A 23,829-nucleotide genomic window follows, 5' to 3' on the forward strand; every position below is an offset into this window, starting at 1 on the left:
CACCAAAACCAGAGACAAGCTTTTCTGCCAGCTGATCCCAAGGGCATCCAACGCCCACGGCGTGATGCAACAGAGGCTGCTGAGCCGCTTCTGGTTCTGGAAGCTCATACACAAAATACACATTTCTTATTTACATTCATTTCTCAATTTTTATTCTATTTCTCGCATGGTCTTCAAATACAGTTTTACAGGTCATTTTTTTCTGCTACAGATACTTTTGATCTAAAAACAGATTAATGAAAGTGGCATTCCAACCTTAATGAAAATTCATAACCATGAAAGATATGTCAACATATCACTTTACAATCCTAGAATGATGGTATTGGCCTGACATTCCATAGGCTTATACAATTAACTTCTATAATAATAACAAAGTCATAGGAAGAGAAAATGTGGCAACTCCTTAAAAGCCAAGAAATAAGGCCACGAGCATCCTATGCTGTAATGTTACGCATCCAGATAAAATAAGTTGACTCTGGTATCCATGAAGAAACAAAACTCTCCCACCTGATAAACCAAGGTATCAGCTACTCAACATGCACTCAAAGCTGTATAAAAACTAGTGGCGTTCAGCTCTGACTTACATGAAATCCCATAGCACAACCCCGTATCTCTCTCTAAAAAAATGAAATGAACTTGTTTCAACTTAAATACTTCGCTACCGCATTAAAAAATTGTTCACATTCTGCAAAGGAAAAAACAAAAAACCAAAAAACCCCAAAACATCCTGCATGTGACTGCACCAGAAGGCCAAGCACAGCATCTCCTTACAGGTCGCAGACAACATCGCTGCAGTCTTAATGCCGTTCATTATAGGTTGCCCAACTTCTTCTGCGTAGCTGGCGGCTTGTAAAAGGAACTGAACTTCCTTCGCGCACCACTGAAAAAAACACCCAGGAAAACTAAAAAGGAAGATAAAGACAGCTGATGGCAGCAGGTGAAGCAGCACGGTACTGCAAGGTGTATACCATTGGCCAGTTACGTATCTGGGACACCGCGACTTCTGTGAAATACCGATTTCATAAATGATGCAACTACCTCACTACCAGATCCCATACCACGCCGATTCCATCCCATAGCCAAACACATCAGTCCTGGGTAAAAACATTAAACTCTTGGAACATTTAAAAGTAGGTAACCATTTAAATAATGTGTAAAAATGTGCTTATTGTGGCATTTCTTATAGAAAAGTTATTTGATACAAATGTGCAGGACTTGAAGACCCTGATTTAATCAAACTAGTACGAACAGGCTTTGAAACATGGTGACTGTTCCAGGGACAAATCCCAGCTGTGGGCCAGCTCCCTCCCTCTCACCGTCTTTCATCCACAATCCCACGCGAATGTTACCAAAATTATGGGGTTCAGCAGACCACCCTGTGAATTGCTGTTTCAGTCCCAGGAGAACGATGATAACCTCAAGCAGTGACAAACTGCCGCCCGAAGGAAGGATCATTTGGGATCTGCTCCCCTTACCCAAGGCGGGCAGTTTCTAGCCCTGGATACGAGGCACAATAAGAAGGGTCAGTGCCGAGGCCAGATTCGTTCTCCGTTGTGGTTTTAGGTTATTCAAAAGTGCCATCTTGGACCTATACCATTTCACTTTTCAAAAGAAAAAAGTTACAAAAACTGGTAAACAAAAAGTTAGTCAGCATACGGCTAAGTTTATATACACTGAAATTTACAAGTTTGTCATTAAGTGACTTCTGCCACAGACCACTGCACATTTGTCCCTAACAAAGCACAAAGCTTGAACCAATGGTCATTAGAAGTGACAACGGGTCATTGCTTTATCAACAAGCATAAAGATAGTCAAAAATAGAACTGTAGCTACTTATCTTTAAATTTGCTGATTGACACAAGCAATCCCTCCCATTTCTGCAACTTCCAGTTGCACATCTTGCTCTATGACAGAGAAAAAACCTGCACCTTTACGGATACTTCTGCCAGAGACCACTTTTCTGTTGCCAGGTGAATGCAGAGAGCTGTCGTCAACTGCAGCACCGACTGAGAGGGATTCCTCCGAGAAGCTATAGCCCATGCAAGATTCCTTGGCACTTCACACAGGACCAGGAGAGGACAAGGTTTCTCTTTGTTAAAACAGTGTTTTCAGCAGCATTATCCCCTTCCAACAAATTACAGTCTGAATGTGTGATGGGTGATTTTCGCATAGCCCCTTCTACCAAGCTGGCTTTGTGCAGCTAGACCATATGAAGATCCCCACCACTACCTGCCCAGCTCTTAAGGGACTACAGTACTGGAACAGTTCACTGTCAAGCACTTCACAGGCTTCTTCCAAGGATAACAACATCCTTTGGAAATCCTTCCATTTTTGCAATTTCAAAACAACCCAGCTTGCTGTAAAATTCCAGGATTCTTTTATCATCTGGTCTCACTTCACAAAAAGCCCCACGGGAGCCTGAAGAAGGAAGAAAGAAACAAAACACTGTAGGAGAAGAGTTACTGCAAAAAGCCCAGACATCAAATATTACTAGAGTTCCCCCCTATTTTAACATTTAAACCCAATAAAGTCACCAATCCAATTCCACATGGAGCGCAGTGCTCAAAACAGACCAGATTTACAGCAAGATAGCTGACCATCCCCTAAAGGGACTACACACTGCAGATGTCTTGTCAGTCTGAACAAACCCTCCGCACACCTTTTATTTCACATAAAAGCATCCTGAAACTCTGATGCTGGCTCAGAAACTAGCACTAGAAGAGGGCACCAAATCGCGCAAAGGAACCGCGAACCTCAGGTGCGCAGTAAGGCAGACAGCCAAGTACTTCCCCACATTGAAGGTTTTGGTAATTACCCACCAGTGCACGCTGCCACACATAAGAAAAAGCATCATTACCAATGCCAGCAGGGGAAATATAAACATTTATGCGTTGTTCAAGATGTAAAAATGTGTGCTCTCATTGCCAAATTGCTCCCTCCGTTCTTTCTATTTTCTAATTTGCAGGATAACGGCTAAAGTGGAAAGCTACCTTTTACCAAAGACAGCAGCAGAAGTTAGCTATCCGAATCTAGAGTGCCAACTACGGCAGGAATCAAATATCTCAGGCTGACATGCTAATACAGGACGTTTAACATAACCATCCCAAGTTTGCCTTGCATCCTAGAACTAACATGCAGTTAGAAAACAAGGAATTTTGAGTGCAAGAAGCTTACCATTAGCCTTTAGAGAAGAGAGCAGGCAGGCCATCATACTTTTGGCCACACTTGGATCTGTCACTTTTTTGTGGATATCAATCTTTATCAATGATGGGAAGTTGGCAAGGAACGATTCTGGCAATACTTCTTGCTCTTCATGGAAGCTTAGCATTATTTTCTGAAAAGAACGTGGGAGACAGACATTTAATCATTATCCAGCTTTTTTTTTTTGCTCCCCCATTCATCGTTATTAAGGGAGGCTGCTTTGCTCACAGCGTATACCTCCAAATCAGCTTTTCAACTATGCCTCTGATGGCCACGTTGTTCCTTACCTGCTGAATTGCTCTCTGCCCTCCACATAAAAAGGCAGGCTACAGAAGCTTCTCAGACTGTCAAAGGAGGAATGCAAGACTCCTTGCATGGTTTCTCAGTGACCCACACTTCAAGTGAGAAAAAACCATAAGCCAACCCATAACCAACAGTTTGTGCACAGATATTCCTTTTCTTTCCGTCTTACATGGGCAGTTTTAGCTCCAAGTGTCCTAACCTTCCACATGTATTCTTTGGTTCACAGCAGCCTGGAAACATCTCTCATGTCCATGCAATTATTTTCGACTACTTGCCCCAACAAAGGCAAATTTGTCTCTAGCTTGAAATAAGCCTTGTTGATCACTAAAGGATGTTCTTGATCACTAAAGACTACTGCAATCACCCAGGAAGGTCTTTTGCATGAAGTTAACATCTCACGTCACATTCCCACTTATGGGAATGGAACAATCAACTGAGGTAACGCAGAAGTAGATAAAGCCAAATCTGAAATACACTCAAGTCAGCAGAAATCCTGGGATAACGTACCAACATTTTCTGCTTTCTGGAAAGTATTCTTTCCCTCTTCAGAGGGGAAAGTGGCGTTTCTGGGCCTGCCTCTACTACAGCTTTGTCCACACCTCCTTCCACACGCAGGTGTGGATCGGCACCTCTTAGTATTAAACACATTTCTTTCCTTGACAAGAATGCATCAGCTAGAATCTTTATTATTATGACAGTTCAGTGACATAATTTTTCTAATTTCTTCCAGAAACAATTCAAGATACTGATTTTTAGCACTTGCTAAAGGTGAGATGTCATTTTGCACCACTTACAGCTGTCACACTCCACAAATAGCTCATACATTTTAACATCAAAACCAAGTGCTCTTTGTTTTCCGTACTTAAACTGATGTGACTATCAGGGGTTAGCCTCACCTGCAGCATGGGGAAACTAATATCTCATTTTGCAGGAGAACAGAGTAGAAGCAATCCTTTATTTTCAAAATGTAATTTTCTCTAGATTAAGGTGGCTTACCTTTACTGCATTGATTACTACTAAAGTACACCTCATGGGTATTACAACACACAGCTGTATCTGACTGGTAGTGAATAACCTTACTGTCAGCTTCCAAGATGTCAGATACCATGCTCAAAGACTTCAGAAAGGTACGAAAATTTAATTACATGGAAGCTGAAAATGCAAAAGAAAAACAAAGGCCTGCTTTGGAAAGAAAGAGTTCAGCATACGGTTCCGATCTCGTGGGTTACACCAACCTCTGCCTCAGACAGTTCCTTGTCACTATTTGGTTTAGTATATTTTTCTTGCATGAAAGGGATCCAAGACATTTTGCATTTTTTAATGAAAGGAGTCACATCAACCGTTCCCAAAGCATAGCCACATATGCCATCCTCATCTTCTAAGACGAAGCAGTAATCCAGGCTGAGGGTGAGCAGACCTCCTACTAACCTGCAGAAAGAAGAGTCCAAATTCAGTCAAAAGAAGGTCGCTTTGAACAAGTATGCTCTTCAGGTACTCTGGAGGAGACTCTAGGGTCAACCAAAGAAGTGACAGAGTCCTCCAGTCACGGAATTAGTTCCTACAAAGCATTAACAGACTGATCAGCTGTCAAAACTCTGCTACAAGCAACATCTGCACCTCAGGATCCCACAATTTAATTCCATACACACTGCTCTTCTGACTCACCAGAGACACAAACTTCCTTCACCTTTTGCCCTCAATTTCTCTGCTGCCATTACCTCCTTGATCTTCCATCCTCTCTTTTGGGTATTTTTTGATACCAGTTACACATCCTTTCTTAACTACCTTCCTGTCACTCACAGAGCAGCCTCTTTACAAAGTTCTATCCAAATTAAACACTTGAGACATTAAAAAAAACTCAAAGCTCATTTCAGAGCTCAGATTTAGTGCCTTTTTTTTTTTTTTTAACTTCATCTCACTTGTCATTGCTTATTCTTTTTAACAGTTGGTACAGGTAACCTATAACATGTATTTCAGAAAAAACTCAAGGCAGTCAGCTGGGAGATTGGTCCTCAAAAAAGATTTCAATTATCTGAAGAACTACATTTGGTTGGAAAAAAATACCAGAGGGTATCTACAGACTATGGACACTCTCATGATATACTTTCACAAAATCTGAAATAATAGGATACTACGATGCACAGATTTCATAATACAGAGGTTTCAGCTATCTTTTTTTCTAACAGCTCACAACAGGTGACCAGAGCATAAACTGAGACAGAACTGTCAATGGTATCTTTAAGAAACCAAAACCTCAATCTCCTGAGGCCTGCAGAGGGAAGATTTATTTTTTTTTTTTTTTTTAAATCAACTGCTCTTCGCATTCTTCCCCCCCCTTTTAAAAATTCAAATTAAATACAGTGTCAGGACTCCATCCTTCAGAACCACCTCTGTAGGTCATCCATTCCTAATACATACTTGTCTCCAATTAAATCTGGTAAACTATGGAAGGGTTGATCAGCTCCATCAGCATACATTTCTCTGCAGATCTTATATACAGATGCCTAAGAGGAGAGAAGAGATGATTTCAAGTCATCAGTCGCATTCAAAAGCTAACAACTTTGTTTTAGAGAGATTTCATTAACATCTCCACTGTAAACTAGTGCTGACAGGCATTTAAGTTACATAGAACAAGAGTACCCATCTATGAGAAAGGATCTATCTTCCCCCCCTCCCCGACAGTAACTCTTAAAGCTGCCTATCAAGAACATTGAGGTTAAGTTGAAGGCTGGGAAGGAAAGGCTGGAGGTCAACCTCCTGCACATTATAACAGCACAAGATTAATCCTGAGGGTTAGTTACCAAACACTCAGTGAAGATCCTACCCTTGCTACAAAGTCCCTTTTCAAAACATCCAATGTTCAAGTGCAACAATTTAACCACTGTGAAGGACAGACACACCCTGACTTTCTGCATGTTAAAAGGCTTTCCGCTGACTCTCTTTAAAGAGTAAACTTGTATCAGTCACACTTTAAATAAGATACTTTACACTTTTCAACAAAAAGGCTTTGAATTTGACATGTCTCCAGCTTCCTTTCATAAAACAGGAACTCCTGCTCAGAAGAATTATTTTTTACGACTGCATATTTACCGGCATCACCAATTGTTTAGGTGGCTTAGAAATATCAAGTCCATTGCCTACAAAGGAACAAACCAGCTTAGGTAGAGCCCTGCACTAAGGTATGGAAAAGGCTGCTTTACCGCCAGCGAGAACAGCACAGGACAGAGCCTAGAACCAGCAGGTAAAGGGCACGCCCTGTCTGTCTGACTGGCTTCAAAGTCAGGATTCATTTGGGCTGCTGCAAACTCAACCTAAATACTTATGTTTCAAAGGAAATATGTTTCATCTTAATGTAGCCACATTAAGATATAAAGCACAAGCTACCTTAATCCTCTCATTGTTTAAACTGCATCCATACAGCGTGTTAACTGTTGGTTGACACATTAGTTTCAAGTATTCTTCTTGCTAAACTAATAGGAATGAAATGAAACTACACTACAGATCTGTTCAGCGGAAAAAATGGGGAAAAAGCTCCAATCAATAATGATTAATACAAAATTCCTGGTTTCAAAGTATCAAATACTCCAAAGCAGATTTGACAACAATTCTTTCAAAAATCAGACCAAAAATTTTACAACTGGAACTAAAATGCTAAGAATGGCTGAAGTATCATCCCATTTTGCAGCTACCTTTTGAGACGCACCAGCATTGTTCTGCCTGTATAGCTCCGAGAACACCAGCCGTTACCATGATAATTACTGAGCAAACGGGTACGCGCACCCGCCCCTCAGGTTAATCCGTTGCATGTGTCCCCACTGCAAGAATTCCTCTACCAGCCTCGAACAACTTTAACTTGCCTTTCAGAAACGGAGAAGGCACTCACAGATTTTAAAAAGGCGGTGGGGTGGGAGACTGGGAATCAAGATGCAGGTGTACACGTCCGCACAGCATGTTGTTGAGCCACAGGCAAGCCACTTAACCTGTTTTCCTATGAGCCTGCGTTTCTGCCTTGTGCAAGGTACGGGGACGTCTGTTTCGTTAGGGGATGAAGGGACTCAGCAGTAACCAGTGTTGCCACAAAAGGAAACCCATCACTAGCGACAACAGCGACAAGTGTCAAAAGCAGTTACCTCATCTTTAGGAAAGTAGGGTCGTATGGTGTACACTTTGGAAGTGGGTGTTAATGGAGGTGGTTGAAAAAAGAGGTCATTTGCCCCATCGATAGGCAGCAAACGCTGTGAAAACAAAATACTTAATATGACTGTATGAATGACAAAACCCATCGCTCTTGGGTGTGCACTGCAGACTCCCAAATTAACATTTGCTACTTGCAGGCACCCCAGAAGAAGGTGGGGTTGGTATGCTTTACAAATGCAAAGACCTTATTTGAATAGAAAATATCCAATTGGTGTTTTAAAATATACAATTGAAACAGCACATTAAGAGTCTGTTAATCTTATCTGCTTTAAAATACTTTTTACCAATCATATCTACACTGTCTCTGAATAAGAACATAGAATGTCAGGAGGAAAGGTTTGGTCTGAAGAGGGTTAACTGGCCAGAGGAGACGCTTTATCCCAAAAGCAATGCGCTGACTCAATTTGCTGCGCGCAGAGCACCTGTGAGGGGGGAAAAGTATAGCGCCTGAAAAATCCATGAACAAATTTGAACATGGTATAAACAGCGATTCAAGAATCTTTGCCAATTGAAATCTTTGCAACAAAGCGCATTACAGCTTCCTTTAGAGAGGAACCAAAATTTGGACGACTATTCCTTTTGCTCATGGAATTCCCATCGGCAGACAAGCATGCGCGCATTGTGCAATTGCGGGCGCAGATAAAAATGCTGTGCGACCTGCAAAGAAACAATGTGAAATGTACAACTAAAGCCGCTGCGCTTCGCATGCGCGTGGGACAGGCAGCATCTCCTTGAGAAATTACTGTAGAAAGGGGAGGAAAATTATTTTAAACCAAGCTGTAAGGCTAATGGGCTTTGGACCAGAAAGCCTTCGGCAGACCAATCCTTCCAGACCTCTGATGTGCAACAAAAGGTTTCTCATAAAACAAAGAAAATGTCATTCAGTTGTGAAGTCATATTGATACCTGGAACTCTCCTGCTAGACCACCTCTAAAGGCCCAGGGTTCTTGGTCTCCACTTAAGAACTGTGCTGAAGATTGACTACGACACCCTGTTGAGATCAGATCCAAGCGGAGAATGTTACGAGAAGGGGGATTTCCTGGGTGTCTAACATGTCCAAAAAGCTAACACACACTTGTGGAAAAAGCTCTCTAACTGAGCTAGAATCCAGGGCTTGGGGGGGAGGCTGTAATAATGTATGATTTACTAAGATTTTGTGCTTGCGCGCTAATTACGGTATTCCAAATTTTTTATTGCCTGTAACAGGCTAGTCTAAGAACAGGTGAGGTGATCCAGCTAACACACCTCATTCCAGACCAGAAGGCACAAGAATGATGCCATGCACAATTATGAAAGCTTCCCAGACATTTTGTACATTTTTTGTGGATATTTGTAGCAGAAACATCCATTTCATCTATGAAAAGATAACATCTTGGAAGCTACGTGGCTCAATAGCTATGAATACATTTATAGCTCAATACATGAGTACATTATAGCTCAATTGCTATAGTACATTTTAGATCAAAGAAATGCCATTATCACAGCCCCTTGAAAAAAAATGGACCTTTCTGAAGTCACATTGTAGTAATGATTGTTTCTAATCTTGTCAGAAAACTAGGACTGGCGATATATGCAAACAGTCTGGAACAGTTCAGGCAGCCAGGACAGTTGTATGAAACAATATTCTTGCAAGAGACTACACAGATTTACATAATCCAGGCCGTACCTTCACAATGCTGCTGGCACATTAAAAAGCTAAATAGTGTTAACTGGAATTAACTCGCAATTTAACTAGTACACCCTGCTGGCCACAGGTAATACTAGCTTTGCTTTTTAGCATCTTGGGTTTTTTTCCTCCTCAAGCATATCAGATGCACCAGGGTCCCTGCTGATCGACCAGCCACAGCAGGCCCACTGAAGTGCTCAGTTTTAGTTTACGCTTGCTTTAGAAAAGAAACTTCCATTAGCTGTTTGACTTTTAATACTGTTCTGCCAGCAAGGCACCACAGCCTTCAACAACTAACATAAACGGCAACTCTGGATAAAAAAAGCAGCATGGTATCTGGAGTGGAGATTTCAATTACCCGCCTAGTTTTCTGACAAGATGAGCAGCGCAAATACTCTTTTCCTTTTGTGGACAGCAATCTACCTCCTGTTCAAGTAACAGTCTCAGATCAGTACAGACAAGTATGTTGTGCTAGTCAGAGAGTCCCAAAGTGTGCCAAGTTTGACATTTATGAGAGTTTAGGAATATATGTTAAATACAAACTACCCTAAGTATGGTAAATTTCAGAAACAATCCAAGCAACAGAATTTGAATTTGGTTTACTCCCACATTTTAGAATTCTCACGTAAAAAGATACCCTTCACAAGGAGGTTTAGTCAATAACTTGGAAGACAGTATCTGTCTGTCCTTTGAGACTACAACTTAACTAGCACTTCCAATTATTACAGTAAAGAGCTGCGTGAATGAAGAGCTGTATAAATGAAAAACATAGTTAATGCCTTAGTCGCTGCGCAAATGTGACTTCAGTTCATGCCTATTGCATATCTAATCTATCTGAGCTGCCTCACAGACAAAACCTTTCCATTTTAATTAATTAATGACGACGCGCTGTGAACATCTGGCGCTGTCCATCCAATAGCAGTAGAAACTTGTGCTGAGGATTCTCCCATCTGTACACAATGGGGAAGAAGACAATAGAAGTCATTAGTAATCCATAGTACTGTACAGCCACACTAATTTAAGGGACTGAATGCTAGCTGGACTTGGGAGGAGAGGTGAAGAAAGTGAACATTCAGTGGACCATTGAGCACACCGTTGTGAAAACTACTTTGTTTGGATCTGTAATGTACTTAGCTTTGTGTAATGATGTATTTTATCAAAGACCTTTGCTCTAGATGTATTCACACTAGTGATAAAATGCAAGCTGAAGACAAAAGCATCCCCTCTCACAGAAGCACTGTTAGCATAACAGTATTAAACTGTACATGTGAAAAACTCTTAAAATTAATTTTTCAACTATCTAATACCAGTTTGAGTACTGGAACAGAGCAGTGCCAAAGTTAACAGAGCTAGTATTTACAGAGTTGGCTTCTAATGTAAACTATTTCAAATATTTGGTGCATTCAAAGACTTGAACCCAACCTTACAAGGACATTGAAAACCAAAGAATTTCAGCTGAAATCAGTAGGTAGTTTGACAATTCTGAAAGGCAGCCTTAAGTTGAACCCTCAGCATTTAGAGATCACAAGAATCACTGTTCTCTTCATAGAGCTTTGGCCTGGAGTTTTAAACAGATCTAAGTTACCAAAAAAGAGAGCATTCTTTCCAGCTAAAGGCCAACATACAGCAAGAATAGTAAAGTTGGGGGAATTGCGTTACACTGGTTGTAAAAATGCACGAACTAAAGCTTTTAAACAGCATTAGGCAGAGATGTTAACATACTGCAATGCTGCCGAGTTTTCCTCCCAAGCTAGTTTTCTTCTCTGTATTTTGCAGAAGGCAGTCTTAAAAGCTCCTCTTCTTTATCAACCATACAGATGTAGGGATCAGATATTTAATAAGCACAAAACACAGGAAGTTGTTGAGCACGGACTGACTTGATGACTTAACACGTCTTCTCTGTCCCTGCTTAAACCTGCCAGTGTTTAAGAATATCATTTAAAGACAATCCAAACACTAGGATCAGACCAAGGTTGTGTAATGGTTAACCACTGTGAGGTTTGCGACAGCTACAAAAAGTGTGACGTGAGACCATCAGCTTTGCTGCCTGCTGTGTATGTCAAGCAAGTCCACAGCATATTCCTTACAGTTGGATTGAAACCTGAAAGTGAAATGAGGTCACTAGAATTACCCAGGCCATGCTGGTGCTATCTGCCAACTCAGGATCCCCCAAAAATCGTTCAGGAAAAAACAAAAAAAAACAAAAAAAAACCCCACAAAAAAAACCAAACAGAAAAACCAAAACACCAAACAAAACCAAGAAGCCACACATTAACAAAAAAAGAAAAAAAAAAAAAAAGATAAAATTGTTTCAAGATCAGTTTAAGTCTCAGACTAAATCTGTCTAGAGAGCTCCACAGTTTCCACCCATTACAAAAAAAATTTAAAAATTAAAAAATTTTAAAAATCAGCAATTTGGAAAGTGTTTAAAGGAAGTTATTTTGCACCAGAATAGCCTTACGCTAAAGCTCGCATGCGCACAGGGCTGGGAGGATCGGCTTCCTCTTGGCCAGGCCCATTGAAAGGTCGCCTCTGCAATTGTTCTGTTGAAGACAGCAATAATGTTATCAAGACAGAGCAAGCAGCAGATGGCTGATGTGGTCACATTTCGTAGTGTCATTTCCAATCATACACCAGGGTATCCAAGGAGTTACATGGCATAGTCCAGTGTGCATTCAGTCAAGAGTAAGGTAAAGTCAACACTTACGTGTCAGATGAGATTCAAGTTTCATTAGCCCAAGAAGAAAAATCAAGGTCTCCAATCTTAAGCATCCAGCAGGCTTCACTTATAATACCAAAGCAAATTCACAGCAAGCATTGCTTCAAATAGTGAGACAGGAAAACCTTTAAAAGAGGGTCAGACCAGACCCCATGTCCGAGAAAACACATTTGCCTAATACTTTTGTTTTCCCCGTGGGCTAATTAAAAACAAAAAAAAAAAATATTACACTATCTGGGATTATAATGGCTCCCAATGCACCTACCTAACCACTGCACAAAAGATTTCACCATTGACATAATACTCTTGATATCCCAGACGTAGGAGTACATGTCATAAAGGATTGTCCTGTTGGCACAATTGGAGAGACGAGTGAACATCCCCATCACCAAGCTGCACATCTCTTCAAACTTGGCTGCTCGGTTACGCCATTCTTCTATCTATGAATGGAGGCAAAAGATCCACAAGATCAAACACAGCCTTCAAGAGAGGAGAGGTGCTTTAAATATGGAGGCAGACCATATAGTTCATTTCTTCATTTTACCAGCACGGACTACCACACCACACACGACTCACAGGTACTCTCTATGGCTGTGAGAAGTGAGGCCAGCATGGGGATGACTGGACAAATGCAGGCACCAGACTGCCTTCATAGCTACACAGCATACAGGGCTTAAAACAGTAGATTCCACTGCAGAAATGAAAGTTACTGTGACCTGTGGTTAGTTATACCCTACCCTTCAGGTTCTAGGAAGTGGAACACCAGTCTATTATAGACAACAAATAACATTGCTCAGGATTTTCATTTAAAAGGAGAGAAACAAGATTCACACTCACTTTTTCAGCATCCTTTCCTTTGCAGTTAACACTGACAACACTGCTATTTGCTCTGAGCCACTGGAATTCTCTCAGCATCTGTGCACCTTTGGGCCCATGTTCATAAGGAAGGTAAAACAAGTCAGCGAGAAGCTGCAAGTCCTCTAAAGTCACTGGTTCTACTGTGTAGAGAGGCTTTTCGTTTGGCCCGGGCACAAACTGTTCTTTGTTAATTTGCTCATCGGTCTGCATAGGGGCAATGTCACTACCAGAGTCTTCCTGCATAGACATCTCTGGGGACTTCGATTCAGCTATGCTCTCCTTATCGGTATCCATTGGCTTCAACTCCTCCGCCATCTTGGCTTCAGCAATATCTGTCAATATCTGATTAGCATTCTTGTCTGCATCATCTTGTTTTTCCACCACCATGTCCATTGGTTCCTCATCAGATTGCTTCTTCTCCTCCTCCTTTACCAAGGCCGGTGACTCGCTGCTCAGCGCTGCCCCCTGACTCATGATGGGTTCTTGGTAAACGGTGGTAACCACAGTTGCTGCATTTAAAGAGGATGGTGCCACCAGAGGCCCTACATCCCCTACAGTAGTTTTAGCACCACTGTGGGCCACTTGCCTACCTGAGAATAAGAAACAAGTTTAGACTTTTCAATATCTGCCAACTAACATTCAAATCAGCAACTTCTGCAAACCGTGGACGATTCTGTTGCCAGTGCATCTGATCAGTGCAGCTTCCTTTTGGTACTTTGCCTGTTCACTTCTGTCATTGTAATACTAACTACTGACTTTGTTTTTTCAAGTTTCCCCTCCACATAACCGGTAAGCAAGGATAGGATGGGGAAAAAGTTAGGAAAATTAGTTAATATTTATGTGCTGTCAGCAGCATTTCTGACTATGCCATCAGAATAAAAAGCTCTCAAAGTTAACTTTTTTCCCCTCTGCATCAACTGATTTGTTAAAGTTTTACTTGGATATAGAACATACTTCAAAATAAAAGGACTGATGCTTAAATATTTCAATTACAAAAAAGTATCTTTAACCTAGGGAAAATGGAGATATTCAAAACCTCACTGGACACGGTCTTGGACAACCTGCTCTAAACTCACCCTGCTTGAGCAAGGTGGTTAGACGAGGAGATCTCAAGAGGTCCCTTTCAACCTAATCTATTCTGTGAAAATGGAAGAAGATGACACCTTAATTACCACTCCTCACCCAATGTTTTTGCTGCAGCTGAGTTTGAGAAAGATCCAAAACCCTACAGCAGTTCAAAAGGGCAACTCCTCCCAACTCTGCTCTGGTGCAGAAGAGGTTCTGCCATCCCACAACCAGTTATCAGAGAAGGGCGCTCTGACCACCTCAAACCCACATTTGAGAAAAACAGATTTTACCTCAGATCCCAAGCTCCCATTGCTACAAGAAAGGTGTACAGTGCCGGAAGGAACCCAGCTGGTTTCTGTACACAGAAACTCAGAAAAATAAAGCCATCTTAAGACAACTGGAAGAACATGGACTCTTCTGGGGCAGAACTAATGTTTATAATAATCTAACACCCACTTCAAAAACCGACTATTCTTCCCGTTCTCTCAGGTCCTGTGGAAGTCTGTAACAACTGGGACCAGCAAGATCCAGACTCTTTCCTGTCTTTTATCAGAAGCACCAAAGGATCATATGTTAAAGTTGCTTCTGCTGATCATTCGGGGCACTACAGGCACATTGCAGAATGCCAAGCATTATTCTTTCTTTATTAAGGTTTCCCCAATTAATAAGGCAGAAAATATTTCCAACTGAAAAGTATACAAATTGCCAGGATCTATACAATAGTTTTAATCGAAATGCAAGTACTAAATATTTAACCCCGTTTTTCTACCAACCCCAGAATAATACCAAATCAGACTCACTGCTGTATTGCTGAGGTACCCCAAATTCCTGCAACCATTCCGTTAAGGCCAGCTTCAGGGCCATTTGTGGGCTGTAGAGAACATCTGTTTCAATATCTTCATCGCTCCCCTCATTTTCCAATTTAATCTGGATAGAAACTGTACTGTCTTCAGTATCAGCTACAGAGACAAGTTTTAAAAAGTTATCATGCAAGTTTCATTTAAAATAAAAAAAAGTCATGTTACACAAGGCATTCAAGAACTCTCCAACAGCCTTATTTCACAAAGAAGAACAAAGCATTACATTCTAATTAGACAAAACGGAAAACTATGGTCACCATCAATGTCAACACAGAAACAGTATGCAGAAACTAGATATTCTGGCATTCAGAGTTTCTCTTTTGATCTGAACTGCTTCTGTTCCAATGAAATCAAATTCATGGACACTTACGTCAAATTTGGGCATTAAAATTGCTTGCGGAGAGTGCTTTTTATACAACCACAGATACCTCTCAAGACTAAGAAATTCTCTGATAGCATGTGCTACAGATACTTCCCAGGAAGTCAATAAAACAAAGCTGCCTACTTATGGGATAAAAAATTCTAGGTGATATTAAAATGAAAAAGTTGGTAAGGAAAGGCTAGAATAAAAAAAAAAAAAAAAAAAACAACCAATCAGTATGACATACATGGTTAAGCATAGATCCCAGCAAACAGTTACGCGTACTTACTCATCACCACATCTTTTCTCACTCCATTCATGTTAGACTTGTACCAGGTTGCAAGTGTGTGAATAGCAACATAATTGGCTTCAAATTCACAGTTTGGATTGGTCAGAACTCCCTTTAGTCGAGGGATGAGCTCAGTTGACCGACCTTTGTAAGGCCCCAGAAAAAGCCTCTTTTGATCATAGTCATTAGCATGAATGTTATCCCAGATAACTGGTGCTCTCCTGATGATCTTAGAAACTTCTTCGATGGACTCTACTGGAATGTCTTTAGATACAACTTTCGGGCCTAAGAGGGAAACAGGATAATCAGAGGGCTTTGCATATACTTGAAGATTCAACCCCCAAGTAGTTGGACAGTTCATTTTACTAAATACTTATGAGAAATAATTTTTAACACCAACAGCAAATTAAAAAAAAAAAAAAAAAACCCAAAAACAAACCACCACAACACGCCACCAAACCAAACAATTTTTACCTGTCCATAACACCTCGATGCCAGGGAGCAGCTTTTCTCCTACAGTCCGTAAATACGGCGACTGGGCAACATTTGGATAACAAAAAGTTCCACAGTACTCTGTACAGGAAAAGAGAATGTCACTGTTAGTAGAAGGATGCACAGATGTGACAACATGCCCAACTATCCCACAAACACATTGAGAGAATACTACCATTTGAGGAAAGAAGCATCTATAAAATTAATCAAGAAAGGCTCAAAAGTCTAACGTATAAATAAAAAGGGTATTATGAATGATACTTAGCATAAATATCAGAAAAGAAAGGTAGAGAATGTATTTTAAATTGCTCAAATGTCAAAGTTAGGAAAAAACCTAATAAAGTCCAAGTCATCTTCAGTTTTAATAAATAAATAAAGCAACTCAGTGACTAGTAGAAGTGGGTAATCTTATTAAAAACAGGCGCCAATAACAGAAGCAAGCACAGACTGTGCTGTACCTCTACTTTAAGAAATTCTAAGAAACTAACAGCTAGCCAGATCAAGAAGCAAAAAGATTTTGGTACAAGTCAAATAGAAGTCTTCCTTTAACCTAATTTTCAGTTCAAACTTCTTGAACCATTCTGTCAAGCTGCCTTCTTTGCTTGGCATTAAGCCTTTCAGAGATGTGTAGATCTGGCAAAACCTCTGCATATATTTGAATCACTTGAGCCTTTCTTTGTAACAACCCCAAAATACTCCTTAAAGCAATGATTAAATATTAAACCAGCTTTTCAATCAGTAAGATAATAGGGCCCCTCCTTTAAGGCTGAACTAAACGATTCATCTCATTTTACCTGTAGGACAGAAAAGGAATGTGTCTGGTTCTCCTAGATACTGATAAATTTCATTTGTGATGGAGACTTGAGCATGAGCAAAGGAACTGAAAACTTCTTTGTCTGCTGCACACATGTTGTGATCGATATCATCAAACAGCAGTGCAAAAGATCTGCAGCCAAACTGGGAAACCTAATACAAGAGAAAAGAGCAAAAGGCTTAATTTTTTAAGTTATTTTTATTTCTTTCTTAAAATCAAACTACAGAATTTTTAAAAGGAAAAGCTACAGGAATGGGGAAGAGAAGGTAGGGGAGGCAAGACAGACTTCGGTATCTAATCACAATGAATGCCTATCTCCAATTCACTGCTCTGCTTTTCACAAAGATTAGACCTCTAAAGATCTGCAACCTGTTCCAGTTTTAACAATCCAAAGCTGATCTCACTGGACAGACAGCTGGGAAAAAAAAAGCTAACTCTGTAATAGCTTTTGGACAAAAGAGAGAAGTCAATTATGAGAACAAAGAAGATGAGTATGTCAGGTCTGCCTCCAAAGGTGTTTACCATGGATAAGAGTTCTTGCTTAAGAAATGCATCTTGGCTTCAAGGCCCTAAAATACTCTGAAGACAAGCTCCCAAGAACAGCCTTCAGAAACCAATACAAGATGAGACTTTTTTTTTTTTTTTAAATCCAGATATCACTGGCCACTTCTGCAATGTAACCTGAACACGTTGATTGGAATTGTTTGGAGGCATCCAAACTAACGCTAGCGCTGAAAACATTAAAGAAGCCAGTGAAAAGCTGCAAGAGCGAGCAGGGTACCAAAGTTTTCAAATTAAGTAGCACTGCAGCTGTCATTAGTTTGTGTCACACTTACCTGGTCCAGCTTGCGTTTCAATGTGGATACCTCTTTAGGATTGGAGAAAGTGATGTCAAGTCCAGGTGAGATTGCATAGATGAACTCTATTTCATGTTCTCGTGCAGCTGATATTAGAGTCATTAGCTGCTCTGGAAATCAAATACAAATATTTCAGAAGGATTTAACAATTAAAAAAACCCCTCAGACATCATTATAAGTAAGTTATAAAATGCAGATGCCTCTGCATCTGCATAATAATAAAAAAATAATCTGCTGGAATTTCTTAAAACTAACACAGCGAAGAGCACCAAATTATTTGAAAGAGTTCTCAGAAATTATGCCAAAAGGAATATAGCAACTGTCCTTGTATTATTATTTTCCATGTTAAAATTTTCAAAAGATTTAAAAAATCCTCTTTTATCTCAATGTTGGATGTAGTCTGTTTTTACAGTATGCGCACCAACAGTTCTAGAATTATTACTCCCTTTTTCCACTTTTGTCACACATACTAAGAGACAATTCAATGTAGTAACACCACCCTGCATGACACTGATTCACGTATATTCATACAACTGAAGCTCAGGGCACATGAAAAAGGGCTTTTTTTAACATCACTGTGCAGAAGTAGTTGCTTTAAGAAACAAACTTCAAATTTAATCTTCCATCGAATGAATAAAGAGAATTATTTTTAGAATATTTAATAATCTTTGTTGTTATTGGCAATTATCTTGCAGTATCCTTTAGATTATATTTCTGCAGTGATTCAAAGTGGCCTCCAAGAAGGATTATTTAATTTCAAGCGAGTATCATTTTTCCCCTCACCCGAGGAAAATGATAATCCCCACAGGCTAATAAAACACTGTAGATCCCACAAATGCCAGAGGTGGATAAAAAGCCTCACACCAGCTTAAACAGGTCTTTTATGTTCTGACTAAATAGTCAGAAGCTGCTTTTCTGACTGGTACTCTTTTCATTGAGACAAGCACTTAATGAATCACATAAAAGAGCATGCTTTTCGCTCATCAATCTTTTTTCTTTTCTAAAGCAAATAATTCCCACTTCAAAATATGGCCCAGATGTTCAAGAGCCAGAGGAATAATTCTGAGCAACCTTTCCCTGGAAAAAAATACATCTCGTTAAGACAAAGCCTCAAAAGCAGTTTTAGAAATCATCTGTAAAGTTATAGTTAAAAGAAGTAAATCCATGCTTGTACCAAAGCTCCACTAAATACATCTGCAGGGTATTAAGAACAGGTCTCCACTCACCTTTGGAAACAGCTACTGTAATTAAACACACACAAGCATATAGAAAACAGAGAGGGGAAATAAAGGCAATTACCTGCTTCCTCCACAGAGTACATTTCTCGCCAGAACATCCTGTGCTTGTAGTCATCCTTTGGAGCATACAGGTATGTATTTAGTCCCCACTTCTGAAGTCTATAAACATAGGGAAAAGCCTTCATTGGGAGAATAGTCTACAAATTCAGGAATTCTGTGTTTTACTTGATCTAATTTAATTCTTTTACTTGATCGAATTTATTTTTTTCTTCATTGAACATTGTGTTATACTATTAAGTCACAATAACTTTACACACAACTGATATTGGACAAATTTGGTTTAGGCAAGATGGAAAGGTGAACATGAGCCCCCAAGAACATCGATATTAGCCAAAAAGCTGCTCTAGGTTAGAACAATAATTCTTTTCAGGCTCAAGTGGATGATTATGATTATATTGTGATGGAATGTGCTGCAGTAAGAGGAAGCATGACTTGCCTTCTAAAAAGTTCTTTCCTCTGCTCCATAACCCAAGGTCTTCCATAAAATCCTACGGGAAACAAGAATAAAGTTATCCAGTTAGATGTTAGATTATGTCTGCTCCATGAAACATTATATTATAACCCACCATTTTCTTCCTCTTCTGCTACATTCATCAAAAAGCTTCCCAAAACAGAAAGGAAAAAGAAAAAAAATCTAGTTAGCGTTAGGAAAGTGTAATAAGCTAAACTGATCTAAATTTAAAATGCAATTATAACTTATTTCATTTCTTATGATCTAAGGTCTTCTCATTTTGGCCACTGAAGCAATTAATTTTCAGAATCCAAACTGTATTCCTGAGCATATGCCCTTGACAAGTCAAGTCAGCATTATTATAAGAGCAGACTGAAGAGTCATAACCTAATTAAAGTATCACTCCAGACACCTACAAAATAGATTTGATTGTAATGTGAACACTGAAGACACTCGAAAATATTTACCAGCTCAGAAATGCTTAACCAGTGGTACAGATTACAATGCTAAACAGACACACAGAATATGTAAACACATACTGAGATAGACAACATAATTAAAAAAAACATGCAAGTGAGTCAACAAAATGCTTGGGATTTAATCCCTTTTGTTCAGTTTAATAGGCTCCTTGTTAAAATTAACTTGCAAGCTGGTATCTTACTTTACAATTCCCACATCTTTACAAGCTAAGACTATCTCTTTGAATAATCATATAAAAGCATCTACAAGTGATTTTAAAATAGTGTATATTCAGTGTCATGGAATTCCATGGAAATTGTAACTGCTTCTGGTTTTAAATCTAATCCTTACATTCTAGAAACATAATACTTTAAAAAGCACTCTCAATGCACTCTTAGTCAAGTAAATTCACTTAGACCTATGTGGAAACAGTTCAACCACAAGTGGGCACTTCAAAACAAAGCTTCAGCTTGGCAGTCTCTGCAAAGACCAGAGACTAAAATAACACTGAAATTTAATAAGCTCTTATTTTCAAACAGCACGGCCACTCAGTGATGAATGATGCTCCTAATACACAAAGTTCACAAGTCCCCACAGAACACCAGTTCAAAAGGTAGACAATATCTTCATTTCCAGAGCTATTCACCGTTGTAAATCTGTAAATATTTGGTCTCATGGAGGTCAAAAACACCCTCCTACAACCTTTCAAAACTCAAAACTGATGCAACTGAAGCATTTGCTATACATTAACAAGTATTGCAGTTACCTCTTAAGTGAACAATGCTCTTTTAAGAAGCTTAAAGCAGGCTCAAGTTTTAAGAATTAGTCTCTCAAAGAGTGCTCTTAGAACAACTGGCACCACGACGTGGCAAACCTGAGCAACTACTACTCCTCACAAACTGCAAAGTGACAAAGGGAGGACAATTAAACAGAGGAACAAACAAGAGAGCAGCTGCAAGGCATGAAAACCTCCCCGTTTATTTCACCCAGAACAAATTTCTCATTTTCACTAGCATTACCTAATTCTGACTGATGCTGCCCTGAGGAAGCTCAAGAACCCACAAAAAGAATGAAATACCGTGATACCTAATGAATACCACCTATGTCTCATAACTTGTTCAGATCACTTTTGCTTTACCTATGATACTACTGTTTTCAGATCTACTAGCCTAAAGCAGAGAAGGGGCCTAGTATAAAAAAAAAAAAAGAAAATTAGATAACAAAAAATAATTAAATAAGATTGAAGAGAACACACTAATCCGAAGCGATACTTTTCCATCTGTCGCCACATTTCTTAGATTACTAATGTCACCAGCTGATGACAATTCTTGGATCTTTCTGTCCAACTAAAAATCGACCTGGTTTTGTATTACTCCCTCAAGACTGTGTGTCAGGTTAATACAAAGTCAACAGATCATGCCAAATACCTCATCCCAGTTACCACGCTCTCCATCACTAAAAGCCAGGATATCCTGGAAGCAGAGTACCAAAGCTTTGCATCCAGTACTATCTTAGGTCTTACTACTCCCCAAAACAGTGAATTTGATACCTGTCATAAGCTCTTCACATACTTAGAGTGCGCACCCCATATCTTCACCCAGTGTTTGGCCAATTCCCACCCCCCTTTCTACAAAAGATCCAGACTCTCCATCTCATTGCTTTAATCTCACCATACCTCTAGTCTGTGTTAACTGCTGCACTATGTTTAAGTATTTATCTACACTTCTGAAGTTAATCCCTGTTTTTCTCTTACCCCTATAATTCCCTTGAGTCACTAAAGAGACAGATGTTTTCACCCACTACTGCTTACCTCATTCACCACAAGTTTGTTTTTCTGTTGTTGTTTTTGTTTGTTTGTTTTTAAACACTCTCCTAGTCCCTTTTTTGCTGCACACATATTAATGTTAGACTACTAACGCCTAACTTGCGTTAGGCTGCTTCACTGGGCAGAGGCCATTTTCTTGCTTTGTTTTATGCACAGTGCAGTCAAGAACACCTGCACCAAAATACATACAGAGGTGATCAACAATGTAACTAAGATGACAAGAAAACTGATTATGGTATATGCAGTGGTTCCAATATAAACCTGGATGAACAGGTGATCCATGGTCAAGGTGTATCGGCAGGAACATGAGAAAACACGCTGTTGCAATCTGTATTTCTGTTCACTGTTATCTGTCTCCAAAGCCTTCAATTTAGCATTTATCTTCACAGGATTAAGTCTATTAATAAAGTAAAGACATCTCTCTCCATGCTGACTGTATTTAAGCCCTAGTAAGTGCTAAAAAATAAAGGCATTAACTGGGCCTAGTGCACTTCGCACAGTGACATTTGCAGAAGCCAAATGGTCTTTTCTTTTTAAGATATGAACAAAAGGCATTCTGCAAGCAACGCAGATACTGACTTTGATAAACTGCCTGTTTCCCTCTCCATTCCATCTGTTAATCATTTTGTTCTCCTACTGGAGATTCATTATAGATACAGAAATAATAGCAGTCCACAGGAATTTAGAATAATTCCAAACCAACTATTATGTTGGGAATAAACTATTTTTCTTGCTGGCTTCCAGTCATCTACCTTAGCTGACCTGCCACAAATGCAGATAAATTCTGCAAAAATGCAAAAAGAGTCCCTTTATTCTACAGCTTCTGCAACAATTTAAACCTTTTAATGTTGCAACTATGCCAAAAGACAGAAGAGGACTGCTCTACAGCGCAATTAAAATGGTAAGCTACAACACTTTAGAGAACGAGGAGCATTTAATATTAATTCCAGAACAGATGTCTATGGAACCACATATTCCCTACCCAGGAAACTGAATCTGAGCCTCTGGCGCGCAGGAAGAGCATGTACAGCTGGGATAATCGCACAGCAGCTCTTCTCTCTCTCTCCCCTACCCCCCCCCCCCCCCCCCCTTTAGACACGTACTAGCAAAGGAGCCACAGCACTGCCTCAGCCTGCGTTAGGAATCATCGGCCCGCCGGGGGTGCCAGGCCTGCCCCGCCGAGCAGCTGCCATCAAAGGGCACTCCCTGCTAGCGAGCAGCTTCCAGCGCAAGCCCCGGGGGCAGCAGCCCCGCCCGGGAGCCGCGGCTGCCCCCGCCCCCCAGCCCTCTCCAGCGGAGGGAGCCCCGGCCAAGAACCGCGCACCGCCCTGCTCGCAGAGCGGGCTCCGCCGGGCCGGGCCGGGCCGGGGAGGAGGGGAACAGCAGCGCCAGCTGGGACCCGTCCCCCCCAGCCTCCCGTGGATACCGGCCCCCCCAAACACCCCCAGTGCCCCGGGGAGACCGCCGTGCCCCGCGCCCCGTCCCTCCACGCCCCCAGTCTCCCGGGGATATCGGACACCCCCCCCGAGAGCTCTTACCTTCAACGACGCCGCAGAGGAAGCGGCGGGAGCCCAGCGCGGTCTCCGTCTCGGTGTCTGTTTCCTCGCCCCCCGGGACCGGTCCCGCGGCGGCGCCCGGCGGCTCTAAGGGAGCGCCGGGCACCCCGGCCGGGTTGGGGCTGCCCTGGGGCTCCTCCAGCGCCGCCTGCCCCTCCTTCTGCACCATCCTGCCGCCCGCCGCCAGGACCCCCGCTCGCTGGGCCGGGCCGAGCCGAGCCACCCCGAGTCCCTCCTTTCCCCTCTCCACAACCCCTTTGTCTCCGCCGCTCCGGGCCGCCGCCGCCGCTTCCTGTTTACGGGGCCCTGCGCCTGCGCGGGGAACCGGCCCCAACCGGTCCGCACCGCTCTGCCCGCAGCCGCCCCGCTTCGGAGTCACGCAGAGGAACCGCCGAAGGTGAAGCTGCAACCTCCGCGGGGAGGAACGACGCGGGCCGCCACGGCCTAATGGGCCGCCCGCCGCCGCGCCGCCGGGACCGCGCCACTCGAGCGGGAACAAGGGACTGAGGAGAGGGAGTTACCTCAGGGAGCGGGCGGGGGGCGCGCGGGGCGCAT

At 41.3% G+C, this 23,829-nt stretch overlaps 1 protein-coding gene across 1 annotated transcript; it reads right to left on the reverse strand.

Annotated features, from left to right (window-relative positions):
- Window positions 1–148: 148 nt before the first annotated feature.
- Window positions 149–23,829, reverse strand: OGA (O-GlcNAcase). Its single transcript, XM_082310461.1, has 16 exons — window positions 23,257–23,829; window positions 19,420–19,471; window positions 18,985–19,082; window positions 17,665–17,795; window positions 16,809–16,980; window positions 15,997–16,095; window positions 15,523–15,807; window positions 14,813–14,971; window positions 12,924–13,534; window positions 12,352–12,526; window positions 8,607–8,692; window positions 7,635–7,739; window positions 5,923–6,008; window positions 4,740–4,932; window positions 3,175–3,334; window positions 149–2,418 (listed from the first exon to the last, which is right to left on the reverse strand). The coding sequence occupies exons 1-16, from the start codon at window positions 23,441–23,443 to the stop codon at window positions 2,282–2,284; spliced, it is 2,736 nt and encodes a 911-aa protein (XP_082166587.1). The 5' UTR covers window positions 23,444–23,829; the 3' UTR covers window positions 149–2,281.

The sequence above is a fragment of the Platalea leucorodia genome, assembly GCF_965183815.1.
Source record: "Platalea leucorodia genome assembly, chromosome: 4".
Taxonomy (NCBI): domain Eukaryota; kingdom Metazoa; phylum Chordata; class Aves; order Pelecaniformes; family Threskiornithidae; genus Platalea; species Platalea leucorodia.